This window comes from Drosophila melanogaster, chromosome 3R (genome assembly GCF_000001215.4).
Source record: "Drosophila melanogaster chromosome 3R".
Taxonomy (NCBI): domain Eukaryota; kingdom Metazoa; phylum Arthropoda; class Insecta; order Diptera; family Drosophilidae; genus Drosophila; species Drosophila melanogaster.
This window is the reverse complement of record NT_033777.3, coordinates 19,938,101-19,955,663: the sequence shown is the minus strand read 5'-3', so window position 1 is coordinate 19,955,663 and position 17,563 is coordinate 19,938,101. Positions and strand designations below refer to the sequence as shown.

Here is a 17,563-nt window from a genome sequence, read left to right as displayed (position 1 = left end):
ACGCCCACCCATCAAGGGAAAGTTGGGCTGTTGTCGTTCCGTTCGTCGGTTGGCATGGCAGCGATTTTGTATAAGAATAGTTGGCCCATAGTCCTGCGAATCCAGGTGAAGTTTAGGATTTTAATTAGTTTCGTTCGTCGCTTAGTGTCAAAGCAATTTGTTAGATAGGGCTAGATAGCTTTAATATAAATCTTTCCCTCGAGCCTAGCGTTTAATATTGCATGTCTAGTGCGGCTTTAGGTAAATTTCTTTGGTTACCCTTAATATCTTGAAGTCTCTTAAGTAAAAAGATTAGTTACCAAACTTGCTAAAAACATTTGCCTTCAATTAGCAAAATGAATCATTTTTAGAACTCCAGTGAAAGTATTTACAAATTCAACTACATACATACATGTATGTACATATATATGTAAATGGTTTTAATTACGTGATTACGCTTACTTGTGTCTCGGTAATTGAATCCCATTTCTACGCTAATGAATTTCAGATACTTGAATAGACTGATTTGTGTAACTTATCTTATTCACTGTTAATCAAAGTCATTATTTCTTAACGTTAATTAATCATGTGGCCTGGCATATAGGTGTCAAAACACTCACCACTCATTTTCCATTCACAAAAAGTGACTCCACATTTTAATTACATTTATTCACACCGAAGTCTAAGCTCCGCAGGCTTCCCTTAATTTGTTGCTCTTGTTCGGAATTCCCCAGGCTTATTATTATGACTTTTCATTGGCTTCTTCACACATGCCGTGTCCTGGCGAAAGCATTTCCCCATCTGTTCTTATTTATTGGATTTGGGATTTGTTGCTGCTGCTCATGCAGTATTGGGATTTATATTTTTTCCCCTCGTTTTTCCCCAGCAGTTGGTATAATTAAGTTTGCCTTTTGATATATGTACACATTCTCCCACCTGTCTCCCATCGGACTGCCATCAGTCACTTCTTATGCAAATGCTGTTGGCCAGCGTCCTGTGCACTCCATCATTCAGCAACGACTTTGGTATATGCTTTCTATCTTGTATTTCATGTGTAAGCCCTGTTTACTTCTTAGTTATAGTACAAAATAAACTAGGTTTTTCTATTGATTGGTAAATATATACATATTTTGGCCAAAACGTTGGTAAAATAACCCAACAACATAACCAAACTATTATATTTTTAAGACAAATAGTTCCTATTTCTTTCACGATCTGATCAACCTGCTATACTCTTTCCCGCCACGAATGTATATCGTTTACTTTCTTATTCAAAATGGCTCCCAAATGTGAAATTCCCTGGCCGTGCACGGGGACGAAATAAATTTCGAGAACTGAGACGTGGGGTCACGTGCGTGAAAAGTTGTGTGTTTGTCTGTTTGGCGGACTCCACATGGCATGAGGAGGAGGAGGAGGGACATGAGCATCCATGGTACATGAGCAGCTTCGCTGAGCCAGCAGCATATTCAAATGCATATTGATTCTGCGGTCCATCAGCTGTCACTGTACTGTCTCGGTGGCCCAAGCTCCCCAGTGCTGTTTGTTTACAAGTGCCGCAATCATGATACGCATCAGCAAACGAGCCACCAGCCACCAGCCAAGGGTCCACCTGATGGCATCGGCCAAAAAGCAAGAAACAGCTTTGGGGGAAAAAAGAATAAGGTAGAACCGGCCCACACACATGGCTGCAAGGAGTCCGGAGGACCCAACATATCCCCCTCCAGACAAGTAGACAAAAGCAGCAAAAATTTGCATGCCTTCCTGGCGTTCCCGAGTGTGTTGTGTTTGCTCTTCTCTCTCATTTCTCCGTCTACTTTTGCACTTTGCAGGGCATTGCTTTCTCCTTGCTGGCCATTTTGAACTTAAATGGTAAATATACCTTTCGGATTGTTAATGACAGCCAGGTATTGGCAGGTGTGTGGTATGTGAGTCAGGGCCACTGCAAATCAGAGTAAAATGCCCAAGGACATTGGTCTTGAAGCATCCTGCGGTAATGTTCGGTTCGGTTTTGAATTAACTGCAAGCAAGAGAGGGAGAGAGAGAGAGAATGCCTTTTCCTGATTACTTCCCATAATCGTCAATCAAAAGATAATGCTGTTTTTAAAATATTCTGCAAAGATTGTCTACTATCTGTTTTAAACTTCTCTAATTTCCTGCTTGAATTGCCTCAGTTTGGTTTAAATTGAACAGTATCCCCTTTTCCCCGTCTAATTGCTGGTTTACGTCGTTCTCCAGCATAGTACCGAAAATTTGTGGCTGTTTTGCTTGTCTCGGAGAGCTGGATGCAAAAAAAAAAAAAAAACAGAAAACAGAGTAGAAATTTGCATGAAACAGCAGCAGAGCACAGCAACCCCGATTTGAATCCTGCAACATGCGTTGCGATAAATCAAAAATCTGCAGCCAAGGCAAAAGAGTTAGCCTGGCTTCATCCTTTTGAAGAGAAGAACAAGGGAAACGCATTGGCTATGCAAACACAGCTGATTGTGTAAACAAACTGATGATCGGGAATGGGTATGGGAGCGGGAATGGAAATGATGGGGAACGGGTGATACTACTCGCTGCACAACAATGAAATCGAATTTCAATGCCATCTTCCCTTATTGTTGTCAGCCCGGGCAATAATTGTTCGGGCTCTCAGCACGTCTGCATATGTGTTGCATATACTTGAGAATACTACTGCATTCCACGCTATTTGCCATCGATTGCATCTCCAGCAGACCAGAGCCGCCCCCGAAACAACAAGGAAAACAGTCGCATCCTGGCAGACCATTATCGCCGAGAGCAGCGACAGCCGTGTTCTCCCAATCCTGCTGCTCCCAATTCCCATTTGCAGTGGCCATTGCATTTGGCATACGTGTAAATCGTAAATTTCCGTGTGTGAAATGAATGGTAACCAGAAACGGAGACCCGAAAAGGAGCCACACATCCTCATCCTTTCATTGCCGGGCACAGGGCAATAGCTCATTGTGGACAGCGGAGACGGCCGCTGCTGTGCAACACCAACAGCAACACCACCATCACCATCACCACCGCCACCAGAAAACAAAAGTCACTTCCTCGGTAATGGAATAAATATCCGTAAGGACCATCTTTCCGTGCCACGTCGCACACCCATACACACGTGTATGGGAATTGTCCAGCATTTTGCGGCTATTTATAGTTGGAAATTGAAAATAAAGGTGACGAGACGGAATGCATTGTTGAGCGATTTATTTGCGCCAGAGATAAAATTTTAATTTCGCTCCGTTTCCATTTTGTGGTCCAAGTGTCTTTAATTTAAAAACTAAAATTTTGTGGAAATATTTGAAAAATTCCATAAATAAAATATTAAGCTTAAGCTGCAACTGAACTGAAAAAGGCTGAATAACGAAATGGAATATATTGTTTTACTTATAAATAATTAATTTAATTTTGTTGAAATGACACTATAGTTCTGCTTTCAGGGAAATGTAGTTTTTATTTGCAGAACTTTTCATTTTACCAACTATCAGATACCTGTTAGTAGGAGTGCAAACATATATAGGAATCTAAAATAAAATCAAAACATAACTAAATCTTAGAATAATTGCTTAATCTTTAATGGCATTCTTACTGGCAAACGGACATAACCAGATAGATAGAAATCCTGTTCACGAATGCCTATTCCTAATGAGTCCAGTATACCCTTTAACTATATGAGTATCGAGTATAAAAATGTGTTATCCCTCGTGAAGAGTTTCAGTTTGTCTTTTATTCGTTACCTTCAGCAAGTAATCACAGTAAAGTAGCGCACTCAAATGGAAGCATTTCCTCGCAAAACTCCTTGCTTTTCCCAAAGAATCCCGGAAAAAGTAGAATTTAAACTTGAATGGTTCAAATTTCGCTTACTGATTTCCCAGAAATTGTTATTCAAAAAATCCAATTTCCCTGCATCAATGCACAAGTAATACCCCGCTCGTCGTAATTTTTGTATATTTTGCATATTTGTCACTCTGAAGATGACCAGCTGCGAGTTGGAGAACCCGACCCGCAGGTCCTGCTCCTGTTTACCTGGACCCACCGCTCACCCGAGCGTTCGATTAAGCCAAGGAGGAAATGCGAGACATGGAAGCCTTTATGACATTGCACTCAGTGGTGCGGATGCTGGAGTGGATGTTCTGGCTGTCTTTTATTGTCGGCGGTGTATAATTTTCACACTCCTGGCGCAGATGCGGATGGCTGTTTGTGCTACTGTTCGACCTCCGGCGGTTTTCCCACCCCGTCTTGGCTGATTTGATTGCACTGAGCTTTGCTTCTTGGTTGTTTTATTATTTTCTTTCGTTTTCTTTGTCCTCCCTACATTTTCGTTCGCTCCGTTCAGTATTTTGATTATGTTGCAGCATTTTTGCATCATAATACTCATAAATATTTATGAGGCAAGTTGTCTAAACACGATACCGACGTAAAATACCGCATTCACAATCTTTCGCTTGCATTCAAGGCAAAAAACCAATATCAGTGCAAATGTCTGGCTCGATGCTTAGTCAAATGAAGTTGTGTGATATGTGGTCAGAATTAAAATGTGAAATGAAAACAAAAAATCATTTCAGCTACACACAGCCATTGATTGCTGGTAAAACACGTTTAAACGAGCTGTTTTAATATGCAGAAAGTCATTTGGTTCACGAAAAAACTGTCGAAATAAATTGAAAATGTTGGCCAGTAAAAATTGTTCACCCACACGGCAACGATATCAATTTGCTTTCGATATTGGCAAACAAAAAGAAGATAAAAACAGAGATTATTTTAGTACGAATGGCCCCAAGATATATTTGATTTTTTGCCGATAAAATACGTTTTGATTTGCAGACATTTAGTTGGCAGTTGGTTTTCCCAGTTCGACGAAGTTTTTTAAACCAAAATGACAATTTGATTAGTTTGGAATAAGTTCAGTTTTTCTGGCTCTGGTTGTGCTGGAAAACTTTGCGACAGGTTTTGTGGAAAATTTCAGGCCGTTTTAATGACAAGTTTGTGGGAAAAACTTTGCCAATGCCGATGCCGATGATCGAGTCAATTAGTTAGGGAAATATTTGCTACCGAATGTTTTATGTATATGGAAAACAAATTCACCAACGTAATTATATATTAAAATGGTGTCGTTTTTACTGAATTGAGACATTTTTCCGTCACTGCAGTGCACTGTTATCAAGCTGCACCCTTCTTGCATTTGGCTAACATGGCGTATGCGTGATGTCGAAAAGCTTAGCACACTTTTAGGAGTGCGCACAATTTACGCTTAATATACGGCGAGACAAGTGATGAATTTAAACATAACGTGCAACAGAATGCTCAAGTCTTAAAATTTCAGAGAATACTCGCCAACTTCTTAGTTTTCTTTGGCTCAACTCTTAGCTGGATTTCGGGGATTGTCGGAAACTTGTCTTCACTTTTGATTTGCTTTTTTTTGCGAAAGCAACACTGACAGCAACTACAACAAATGAGTCATTTTCCACGCACTTCATGCTTCGTTTGCAAAAGTTTTCGTCAGTCTATGCAAAACCAAACAATGCCAACGCGCGCAGGGAAAGGATGAGCAATCAAACTGACTTCCACTTTTGACTTCCTGATTCGTAGTTTTGCGTTCCATGTAGCTAGCAAGGATATTTTTCATAAATTTGACTGTGCATTGCAATGGCATTGCTTTGATGCGGCTTCCTTTGGCTCTCCCAGTTTCATATCTGTGGCAATCTGGAATCGCCTTGATTCATAAATTATTTGATATTTCATTTCCTCTGCGTGATGCAGCAAAAAAGTAATAATAAAAAAAAATAAGTGCACACTGGCTTGGCTACTGGGAAACAGTATACAAGCAAATATACACAGAATCACAGTTCTCCTCTCCAAAAAGGACTATATTTCAGTCTCTGCCCCACGGCGATGCAATAAAATGTCTGCTTCTGCTGATTTCGTTCGGTTCTTGTCCAAGCACAGCCAAAGTAAACATAATAATAATAATAATTCCAACTGCAACTTCAATTTTCTTCTTAGGAATACTTTAATGTGTCCATAGAAAGAATGAAAAAAATGGAAAGTGATAAAACGAGGGCGAGCAGAGAAAACTGATAAAATAATGCGCGAAAAGTAACTTGTGCTATCAAGAAAAGCTATCTAATAAACTTAAATGATGAACTGCAATCTAACATCTTTATCAGCATGTAATAAATCCAAGCAAAACGTGAATGTAGCGTGTAAGCTAGTAGATTCGTAATACTACTAATGTGTAATACTTGTAATACTAGGTTCAAGTGCAAATATTTAAAATGAGTAATTTTTATTCAATTTGCTATTATCTGCCAATCTGATATCAATTTAGTAATCATTTTAATGAACTACACATACTTAGGTAACAAGCGAATTTTCCTATAATTTTAAATTACGGTTTAAATGTCTATCGTATTTCGATCGGTATGCGGAAACATCTTGGCGTCACCAAATAACAAAACCTTGTGGAGACTTTTTCGTGGTAGCTGATTTTTCAATCTGGTGATGGAATTATGGTCAAAGTAAGTCCATTAGGAGGCACTAGTAGCTGATAAGGCATCTACCTCGGACTTCCATTAGTTGAGTAACAGGTATCTAATTGTCAAAGAACTTGCTAAAAGTCGTAACATGTTTTGGTGCTTTTCCGATTCCTTAAGATAAATGGAAGCAGAATTTGGTTCTTACGAAAAAGTTTACTTTTCAACGTAATTAAGATAACACAAATGTTTTACATTTTTACGACTTTAACATTCCCGATAAAGCACATAGTTATGATTTAGGTTTTCGTGTAAACGTTACGCAGATTATTTATTTTCTTGTTTTAATGAATGGGTGTAACAAATCTTCAAATATACATAGTTTGTGTTCCTTTGTTGCCAAGATATTTACTCCTCTATTTCGATGCCAGTTGCGCAGTAGAACCACAGATCTGTGAAGCAAACACCTCCTTTTGTCCGAGCAGACCAATATGCATTCTGTACATTCTGAGTAACCACCTTGGGTCTGCCAGTTGGCATGAAAAACCAGAAATCGTATGTGGGATTGTAAGACAGCACTTTGACCTCCACACTTTCGGATCTAATAAAGCTTCGAACGTATTTATTGTAGGTAATTGTAATTTGTAATTAAACTAAAGAGTTACCTTTGCTGGCTGGCTGGCAGCAGGAGGATAATTGCAATTATTATGGTAGCCCAGTTCATGTCGTAGGTGTCGGACTGACTGATTGCGAATGTGAGTTATTTGTGTTCTCACCTGCTATTATTTACGAGCCACTCGAGGTTATCGTCTCCCTGTTGCCTGTTGAGTGCGATAAGGTTAGTATGAAGTCGGAACAGCGCTACAAAAAAATAAAAAAATGTATACAAAAAACCGAAAGTTGCATGCAATGCCAAGCCAAAACGGAATAGAAATGAATTAGAGCTCACCTCCGAATTGCCTGCCAGCATGTTGTGGCCAAAAGTGAAGGATAAATTCTGCAAGCAAAAACAAAGCAAATACCATTTTAAGTGCTTTTTATTTTACGTATTTTTTGTTTGCAGGCTATTATGCATTCGTGTCGGCCAACGGTGCGCATGAGCAATACCAAGGCACCTGTTACCCTTTTTGTTAGCCAAAAAGGTAAAATTTATTGTATAAACACTACGAATAAACACATTATGAGCGTAGGACGCCTACAAAGGGGTGTTGTCTTTTCCTCTTTTTGTCCGGAATCGGGCAACTAAATAAACAAAACGAGAAATGGGAGCAAGTCAAATAATGGCCAGGAAAAGACATCGTCTATAGAATCTAGATATTCTTTGTGTGGTATATGAATGGGCAAACAATTGAGCCAAACCCAACAAGACCCCTACAATAACATCAAATACAATTGTACACGATGGCACGTTTTGCAAATTTTTGTGCAAGCAAATATGTGAATATTTATCTGTCCAACACTCACGCCCACAAAAGTATAGTATCTGGCCATAAAAAAAAGTCAAGTGATGTAGTTCTCCCTACGGTTTATTATTTGCAGTAAAGTTTTTATTTCTTTTCAAGGTATTTTCACTGCTATTACTTTTGTTTCAAAGCGATGGTTTACTTTCTGGGACAATGGATTGTCATTCGTCATGATTTGGTGCGGCCTTGCATGCAATAGCATAATAAGCCAAGCGAACAGCTCAGCTCCACCCCGTCGCCCACAATTTATCCTGCTTGGGCGGCAGTCAACACTCATACGCCTCGTTGCACGGCTTGCTGCACGACTCGCTTCATTGTTGTGGCATATTGTATCACATTTTGAAACGCAGGCAACAAGCAACTGTGCACGCAGAATAATTAAAGTTCTTCAACTTGTTTAAAATAGAATCCAAAAGTATATAAAGTATAAGTAATATTATACGGCCTATTTAAGTTAAGTTAGCATTATTCGCTGTTGCAATAATAGATTAAAAAGCTTACAACAAATTTAAGAAAAGTGAAAAAAGTGATAGATTATATACCCCTAGTACGCCAGTATTCTTCGAGTGCAACAACATCATCGGGGATCTGAGAACGTATCGCAGCTAGTGCACATATTCAAAAAGGAGCAAACGTGCCAGGCATGTGTCCGGATCCACCACTACCACTAGCACGACTACCGGGATGTAGAGATTTGAGATGCCAGGCGGTATGGTATGTGTTGCGCCGGCAACTGCCGAAAATAGTGCTTCGAATTTAATTAAGTTCAAATTGGACACTGTGTGCATCTGATGGCCAGACAATGTGCAGTTTAGTTTTCAGTTTCAATTACAAACAAAACCCCAATTAAGTTACGTTTTGTTGGTCGGTTATGACAACCCAACTAAGGACTCCATGGCTTTGGTTCCCGGGAACCGAACACTATCCTGATATTCTGTCATATGAGTAATTCGTTAAGTGCGTTTCGGGGTTTCACAGGGTTCCAATAATAACAACCCGATTCCCAGGGGGCAGAAAACGCTTAGCAGATTAGCCAGAGCATTTTTTTTTCTTTTGATTAAAGTGCGAGAATATACCAACAAAACAGTGCTGGCCAACAAATGGCCAAAAGCCAAATCAAATCAGATGAAAACACGAAACAAAACGGACCGGAAACCAGAATAGAATAGGAGCGTATAAACAAAAGGCTGGGGAGGAAAAATGCTGATGAAAAAAGGACAAAACCGATGTTGTTCCATTTTTTTTTTTTTTTTTTTTTTTTTGACATTTCAATCAGCATTTTTCAAGCGACTCACACTTAAACGCAAACACATAAAAGAAAACGTTAAGAAAATCGTATTATAGGAAAACATTTGACCATTTTTCATGTCCTGCCAAAACAAATGCCATACGAAAATTGAATTTGTGGCAAAAAGATGACAGTGCCAGAACAGAACAGAACGCGCAGTAAAAGTTCGTATATCCACATTATATTGTGTACACCCGGCGTATGAGTAATTTCATTGAAAAAAACACTTTTTGCCCAGCCTGTTGGCGACAGAAGAGCAGCAAAATAATATTATTAATCAATTAAAAAAAAAAGGAAACTGAATTTGATTACAGATTGCGGTTGCATGAATGTCAAGCTATTGCTGCGTGCAATTTTTTATTCCACACAGCTTATCCTATTTGGCTTAAATGAATTTCCTTCCAATTTAATATATATAAATACCTCTGCCAGACCGCAGACAGACAGCTAGCCTCATCCATCAGTCTCAGATCTTTAATGCCCGAGCGTTACGTATGATTCAGGGACTTCCGTTTAAAGCTTTATGTAAGTTGCAACCTGGCATCCCCGGAAATACGTAAAAAATGGCCAGGGTCCGCGGAAATGCTTAGCACTAAACCCACCAGGAAAAAATGGTCTTTCATTTAAATTTACGCGCCAACTTGAGTACAATGAAAGCAAATGTGAAACAGTTGCCCCGTAACGAACAGCGGCGCCAGCAAGTAAAATGTAAAGTCCAAAAGTCCACTTAACAAGAAAATGGTTTTTATAAACATTTTTCTTTTTTTTTTTTTTTTTGTTTTCCTGCTCTATGCATTAAAACCATTTTCATACCCTCGCTTATTATTAGCTTTGGTCGGTGTGTGGGTGAAGGCAGCGCCATACAAAATACTGTGCACATTTTTATGACCGTGACAGTGCGACCAAGGTGCCCACGGAAACTGCTCCTGGTCTTCGTCCATGCTCCCCTTCGCATTTCCCATTTTACCATTTTCCATTTCCAGCCTGCCAGGCATCCACCTCCATTATATGTGACACTCCTCGCCCACGCCAAGGAAAACCAAACAATTTTCCGTGGAGTTTATGAGCGTGAAAAAATGTTTACTGGTCGGAGCTTCAAAACGCTTCAACTTGTTTTTTGTTTTTCTCAATTTTTTTTATGTTTTTTTTTTTTTTTTTGCAAAATAAAGTCACTGTTTTATGCTCAAGGAAAAAAGGTAATTAAAATGTTGTATGAGAAAAAACGTTACATGTCATGGGGAGATAAAGTACTTTATTTTAAGTTACAAAGTGTGGAATTCTAGGATGTTATAGTGTTAAAGATTATAGTAATCGTAATATATCATTTCACTCGATTGCTAGTTTCCATATTGAAATTCATAACTCAAAGCTGAGAGATACAAAAGTGTAAAAACAAAAATACAGACATTGATTTCCCTCTTATCCTTCGTTTCAAGCCATTTCACATCATTTACTTCCTTCGAACTGAAGCCTGGGCCAAGATTGATTTCGTTCGTGGTCTGTGTTTCAGTTTCGCTTGGGAATTAGGTGTGGGATTGGCAACGGGAATGGGTTCGCTCGGGTGGGATCTGGGTCTTTCCTTTCGCATTAGGCATCATCAAGGTCCCCCATTCGAATGCCCATTCACCGCATCCTCATCAGTTGCGCTTCATTGTGTTTTATTCGTTGCCGCTGTTATCGCATGTTAACACTTCATGGCAAATCCTAGCCAGCCATCCTGGCCTGGCCTGATGTCCTTTCTCGTCATCATTGGAATGACCTTTCGTTTTGGGGCGCGTATGGCATGTAGGACTGTGGGAATTCCGACCACGCTTAGTTAGTTTCTGCCACACGCTTTGCGTGCAAAATGTCAAAATACATTTTACTCGGATTTATGGTCACTGGTCGCCAGCAAAGGCTCCTCGCACTCTCCGCATCCTCGTTATACTATACATACATGTGGGATTTGTGCTTGTCTTTGGCTATTTTTGGGGATTTACACGCTTATCACACATACACACACACACAGCCACACACATGTCCGGGACGAAATGAAAATATTATGCTACATTTCATTAAAGAAAGACTCACACAAACGCATTCCCACATCCTTGAATGCTTTACAGCCACTTAAAATAGATTAGCTTTCAACGTTTCGGTCTTTTAGGCGAAACAAACTGGACTAAAAAAAAAAAAAGGCAAAATGGAAATAATAAATGGCCCAACCATAATTCAAGTAGGTTTCTCTTGAAGTTCCTTCCCTTCACATGCAATAGAAAAGCCATTGAAAACATAAGCAACTGTCAATGATTTAATGTCTAAAATCAGAAATAGTTATACGTGACAGGTCGCAGAAATGGCAAGTTCGAGGACCTGGGACAAAACGACACTTTGATAAATGAAATGGCAAACATTCGAAAGCCAACAACTTCTCAATCATGGTCCACAAAAATCGAGGAAAAGTGGTCACAATGGAATCAAGAAGGTGGAAAATGAAAAACCATGATAAGAGAGTACTTCTATCACGAGGAGAATCAATTTATTTGCCTTTTTCCAGCCGAAAATCTTTAAGTCGCAGCGATTATGGACCCCAAGCCCGGAGAGCTACTGAAAAGGATCTGTTCACTTGATGGCCAATCCAAGCCCCTTCATATATTATTTCATTCGCCACGGCTTCTTGAGAGTTATGTCAGCAATGGGGCCCCAATCTCACATCACATCATCGTCTGCGAAAAGGCCAAACTAAAAATGCTCCTACGCCCCATGCGGCCCCATCATCGCAATCTGTGTCCCGCTGCTGCCGCAGCTATTATTGTTCCTCCAACTCGCCGTTGTTGGCCTACAAAAAAAAAGGGCAAAAATATTAGCTGCCGCTCAATCGTTCTGCTGAAGAAAAATCCAACGCAGAAAAGGGGTCAATGGTGGAAAAAAAGAAAAAAAGAATAACGTAAAATGGTTTATTTATGCAAATTGTCAATGGGTTTTTGCTCTTCAAAAGATAGACGAGCCGTGAGGGCCGGCTGCTTTTAACCGAATTGCCTGCCAACTGAGTGACAGACCACTTTCATGGCATAGGCGTTCCCACGATGTGCAGCTAAGTCTTTAATTGAATTGTGGACCGAAGACGAGAAGCAACGCTGCTTGGGTCATTGTCCACCATCGGAGCAAGTTAAACAAGTGCCCCCGGCCAGCAAATGGCAGGATCAAATGAGCAGCGCACAAAAGCAGGCAATAAAATATTTACATTGCTCGCTAATAGCGTGACTTGGCCTAAACCTACACAAGCTCAGGTGAATTGGGGTTGCTGGCTGATGCCAATACCTTAAACCCTGCCATGGCCGCAATCTACTCGATTTTCGTTGTAAATTTTACCCGCCACCGCAATTTCGGCTGCATATTTGTTCAAATGATAATCAAATGCAGGACCCTACCCTCATTTATCATTCGGTTTGGTTGGCCAGTTTGGGTAATATTTTTTAACTTTTCCGTTTTCCGAAATCCGAATGTTTCAGGCATAGGTCATAGTTCTGCTTTATCAACGCTGCACAAGGGCTTTTGCGTTGGCTGTTTACCTCTGCTGGCCCGAATGACGGCTTGAATAGCCCTTTGGCGGGTAGCTTTCTATATCTGTCTGCGGATATTTGTACGTCCGAGTGGCTGTTGACCATTGGAATGGATTGGAGTGGAGTGGATGCCCGCGGCATTTGTAGCTAACCAATGACACCATTAAATGCAGCGGAATGTGGCTTTTGCGCGTACTTACATGAAAATAATTGCTGCCAGAATATGGTTTGGCTTATAAAAATAACCAATTTGTTAGGATTAAAACGGTTCGCTATTATCATTTATTGTTATCAGAATTCAAGTCGTTAAATTGTATTTTATTCGAGAAAACTGAATTTAAAAAGGAAATGATAGAAATAGTGCAAATGAAACCCCATGTAACTTACATTTCTCTGTATATGTATTTTTAAACCTATTAATTTTTATGATTTGTATGCCGTAGCTAATTGCCCTATGAAAACGATTTGTTTTGCCTAATGACCTAGAACGCGTGCTTTTAGTTTTATTTCTCATCTCACACAACGTCCATGTTGAATCGCCAAACAACTCTGAAGCTTTTCACGCTATTCCACGTTGAGTGAACGTAGGTAAGTGAAAAAGTTGTATACAACTGAATCACAAAAAGTGTGTGCCTCGAATTCTTCAGCTTGCGGAGAAAACGAGGAGCGAGCATGCTTGCCGTGCACTGAGCCAAAATGCTCGCATCCCTACATCGAAGAGCCCTACTGCGTTTTCATTAAAAAGTGTCGGCTTGGATGTGCCTGCAAATTTGGATATATTCGCCATGATCTCGATAATCGATGTATTTCCGTTCTGGACTGCAAAATTCCAGTGCGACAGCTCAAGGCTCCCATTTGGTAAAGTGTATTTATTGGGATCAATACATTTCTTTTAGAGTACCAATTGTGATTTTCTTCTATTAACAACAAAATTAGAACATACTTAATGTATATATATTTTTTTTTTATATTAAATGTGTATAATAATTTTAAAAATATATTCTATCCCTTGATATTATTTCAACCATAAGTGAATAAATTCACTTTGGAGAAGTTACTACTGCCGAAGGATTTAAATTCATTTTGAAACAAATTCATTTCAAAACATAAATATTTGGAAGTACATCCCAGTTTGGGAAGAATAACATTTTTAAAGAATATGTTTACACCATTGTAAATTGTGGGGACTTCAAGTTTATGGCCGATGCCCATCCTCTACATTCCTAAAGTCCTTGTCAATTTACATGCGACGAGATTTTTACAGACTTGTACTGCGTGCTCCATTTCCATTGCTGTTTCACCACTCAGTTGTAGCTCTCTCTTTTCTTTTATGACAATGGCACGGAATTGTATCTTGGGAATTCAACGTTTTTAGCAGCGAAAGTTTTATTGTTGATTTTTGCGGTGCTTGAGATTTACGACTCCGTCGGTGTCCTGACCCCATTTCTAGGGAACTTCCCTCTGGTTTTGACTGGATCTGGTTTTTGTGACCGGCCGCCAGTTCATAAAGCATACAATCTTAAATCTGTGCTCCTTCTACAACATAAATATTAATTTAGCCGCAGTTTCGTTCGCTCTTTTACGTTATTTTGACTTTGGCTGGCTGTGGCTTTTGATGTGTGTCATTTGTTTGCTTGCACTTTACTTTATGAATGGAAATTATTGCTGAGCATTATTATTTTTCAACTTGTTTTTATTGCTGGCTCTCGACATGTTCATGCTGAAGTTAAATGGCTTCTTTGTTGGGTTTTATGAATGCAATCAGCAGCTAGATCGGACATTTTATGAAGTCAACCTGTTCGGTTGATTGTTGATGGCATGTAATTATATTTAACAAAACCGGTAATGTCCCCAAGGAATCAAATTTACATTTATGGTTAATTTTGAGGGATTATTGTAATCACATTTCAAATTACCCACAGAAAATGCACATTGTAATCTATCAACTAGGGACGCGCACCATTCAAATTGAATTACATCCTTTCAGATTACAACAAAAAGTGCGCTTCCAAATTATTCAGTCATTATTAAGTGGAAACGGAATATGTTTTGAATCCAAACTCAGTGAATATTTCGGCAATGTGTCTGTGTCCATCAATTATTTATCATATTTTGTAAATTTCTATTGGCTCACAATTTGATTTCCCAGCGGAAATGCAAAAAAAAAAAAGTGCACACATCATTTTGCATTTCCGCTAAGCTGAATTAAATGTTAATACTTCCGCTGTGTGTGCGCTCGATGCGCATGAATTTCTAACAAATTTAGCACATAATGGTTATTATTATATTATTTCACAAGACTGGGCACCGATTTTCGGGGTAATAAAAGCAATTAAAGTCTGGGCAAAGTGCTCACACGCTGCCAGACACAAAACTGTTATTATTATTATCATTTTTTCGTTGTGGAGGCTGTCGGCCTTTTGGGTGAATTCCATTTAAGTTATACAGCCGTAGGACCGAAAATAAAATTAAATTACCCATTAGTGGTAGATTTTCGTCTCATTTTGCGACACACCAAATTGTATATTTAATGCGTATTCACGTGCTCCATATAAATTTACTGTGCTTTGAATTTATTGCTCGTCATTAAGCCGCTGGACATAATGTCTCGGATTTAATGTGTTTAGCCAGCGGGAAATCGTGTTTTCAAAAGCTCATTTCAAGTGCTAGTAACTGACTTGAGCCACTAAACAACTTGACAACAATATATCAGAAAGAAATAAACGAAACGAGAGCCACCGAGGGAATTACGGTAAAGAGTCCTTGGACAGGACTTCGACGATATCCTCCAATATCCTTTCCATTTATTCTCTTCTACATTATTGGGCACAATAAATTCAAAACTTTTCGCCCCAGGGCAGCACACCTTACAACTGGGTACTTCCCCCTTTCTTCCCGTTTTCCATCACCCTTCTTTTTCTGGACATTTAAATGGACAACTTTTGTGGAAACAAGCTTACATGCACTCATGGTTCCACTCACACAGAGCTCGATGGAGCGCGGACTTGATGATTGGAAGGGAGGAAAGGCCATGGCAACCAAGGAGCTCTCTTACTTCCTTATGGCCAACAGCGATTCCGCCTGCCTGCCAATTGTTTAATGAGCTGAGTTTTCCTCGGTTGTTTCTTGTTTTTCCCCGCTTTTCTTGTTGCTTGCTCTGGTCATTTCGGTTCAACTAAGCAGCGGAAATTGTTAGATAAGAGAATTTCACAAAAGTTGCTCATTTTAATCGAGAAACTTTTGTCTAGTTTGATTGCTAAGTGTGACTATGTGCGTGCGTGTGTGTGTGTGTGGCAGGCCCCAGACTTGTGGACAACTGAGGTCCTGTTTTATCATCCATTCAGGCCTGGCTGTGGGGTAAAATTGACAAATAATGATAACAACAAGGCGCAAAACTTATTCTAATTATAAAGTTTTGAAATTCACAATTTTGGAATATTTCTATAGATGACATGACAGCAGATGTGTTCTATAAAAACAAACTAAAGTTGAATAAATCTGCCACTAACTTGATCTTATTGCTTATCACAGTGTTTACGTAGTGACGAAGCGCACGATTCATATATTTTATAAGAGTTCGAAATGTGCCTTAATGTTTTTATATATTCAAGTTCCAACAACTAAATTCTTGGTTTAAATGATTGACATTTTTATTGGTCTTTATAACTTTACCCTGTACTATAATAAATCGAATAAGAAGAGGCACTTAATCCAGTTGGAAACCAGGGCCACTTCATCATACAGCCCATATGAATATGCCACTATAAGACCATCCCCTAAATTGGATCGTAATATAGTTGTCAGCCCGAAAATATGCCACAAAACGCTTACTATCCTTTAGCTCCTTGGCTGTTTACACTTTTATCCACCACCATTGATATGATAGCCAGTAAATATTAAATATCGTCAAACAGCTCATATCCAATATAATTGTTGTGAGTGGAATGGGGATAAACCCATGTTCGATATTAATAAGCCTTGAGTACGTGCCATAAATAAAAGCACACATTCCTCCAGTAAATAAAGTGCGCAGACAATGAAAAAAAAAGGAAAATGCGAGCTGAGTGGAAAAATTTCACAAGCCTTCACTCTGCGTTAAATGAAGTTGCATGTAGTTGGAGGACCTACCTGTGTCGAGCCAAAAATATGCATTTAATCCTGATGTGCATTTAATTAATGCGCAGAATAAACACTTCGCCACGCACACAATTCTGAACTTTTTGCACTTTTTGCAGACAATAAATTTACTTTAAGGCCCTTGGCTGCATTAAAAATTGAAGATGAGAGGGCGTAAAATATTTTTGCACCCTGAGTGCAGTACATTGAATAAAAGTGGACTTACTCCATACATCGAAATGGGAATTAAGAGCTTTATTAAATGGGTATACGGCGTGTCGGCATTCCTTTCCATTGAACTATGTGTAATATTTAATGTTTACCCACCTCGCTGTAACCGCAGGTATGCGCCCTATCCAAACGTGCCGTCATACTGCAGTCTTCGGATATCCTCGCTTATAATGAGCTCCCACTCCATCAGGCCAACAGCATTAATGGCAATGCGAACGGCAATAGCAATGGCAACGGCAACAGTGTGGGCGGAATCACGGCCATGGCCTCCAAGTCCTCCGCACCGCAGAACATCATCGCCAATGCAGGGTTGAGTTACGAGGATGTACTAAACGATGATTTCCAGTTCGACATGGATGGCCATGACGTGATGGTCTTTCTGCACATCCAAAAGACGGGCGGCACCTCGTTTGGCCGCCATTTGGTCAGGGATCTGGATTTAAAGGTGAGTTAGCTAAAGTAATTGAT

At 39.5% G+C, this 17,563-nt stretch overlaps 3 protein-coding genes across 5 annotated transcripts in view; 2 read left to right on the top strand and 1 right to left on the bottom strand.

Moving 5' to 3' along the window:
* Hs6st (Heparan sulfate 6-O-sulfotransferase) overlaps positions 1 to 17,563 on the top strand; it is a 79,236-nt gene that overhangs the window by 52,849 nt on the left and 8,824 nt on the right. For both annotated transcript variants that reach the window (NM_001275821.1, NM_079685.3), the window contains exon 3: positions 17,208 to 17,540. In NM_001275821.1, coding sequence (NP_001262750.1) covers positions 17,208 to 17,540 — 333 coding nt within the window. The remainder of the gene's footprint in view (positions 1 to 17,207; positions 17,541 to 17,563) is intronic.
* CG4783 (uncharacterized protein) lies at positions 6,757 to 7,221 on the bottom strand. Of its 2 annotated transcripts, none has more exons than NM_142594.3 (2): positions 7,121 to 7,221; positions 6,757 to 7,065 (listed from the first exon to the last, which is right to left on the bottom strand). In NM_142594.3, the coding sequence occupies exons 1-2, from the start codon at positions 7,177 to 7,179 to the stop codon at positions 6,864 to 6,866; spliced, it is 261 nt and encodes an 86-aa protein (NP_650851.1). In that variant the 5' UTR covers positions 7,180 to 7,221; the 3' UTR covers positions 6,757 to 6,863. The 2 variants fall into 2 exon arrangements, with proteins under 2 accessions (NP_650851.1, NP_001287418.1); NM_001300489.1 differs by having other exon boundaries at positions 6,757 to 7,056.
* Positions 13,252 to 13,667, top strand: CG46042 (uncharacterized protein; the record flags this gene model as incomplete). The annotated part of the gene is given in 2 exon segments (NM_001382132.1): positions 13,252 to 13,332; positions 13,396 to 13,667. Coding segments are annotated over 2 exon segments (271 nt in total). The 5' UTR covers positions 13,252 to 13,276.

What these genes read in the sequence shown, in the direction of transcription:
- CG4783 (NM_142594.3), bottom strand. Translation starts at nt 7,179, where the DNA reads ATGAACTGGGCTACCATAATAATTGCAATTATCCTCCTGCTGCCAGCC. An exon ending in CTGCCAGCCAGCCAGCAAAG is followed by an intron (nt 7,066 to 7,120) that starts GTAACTCTTTAG and finishes ATACGTTCGAAG; the next exon opens with CTTTATTAGATCCGAAAGTG.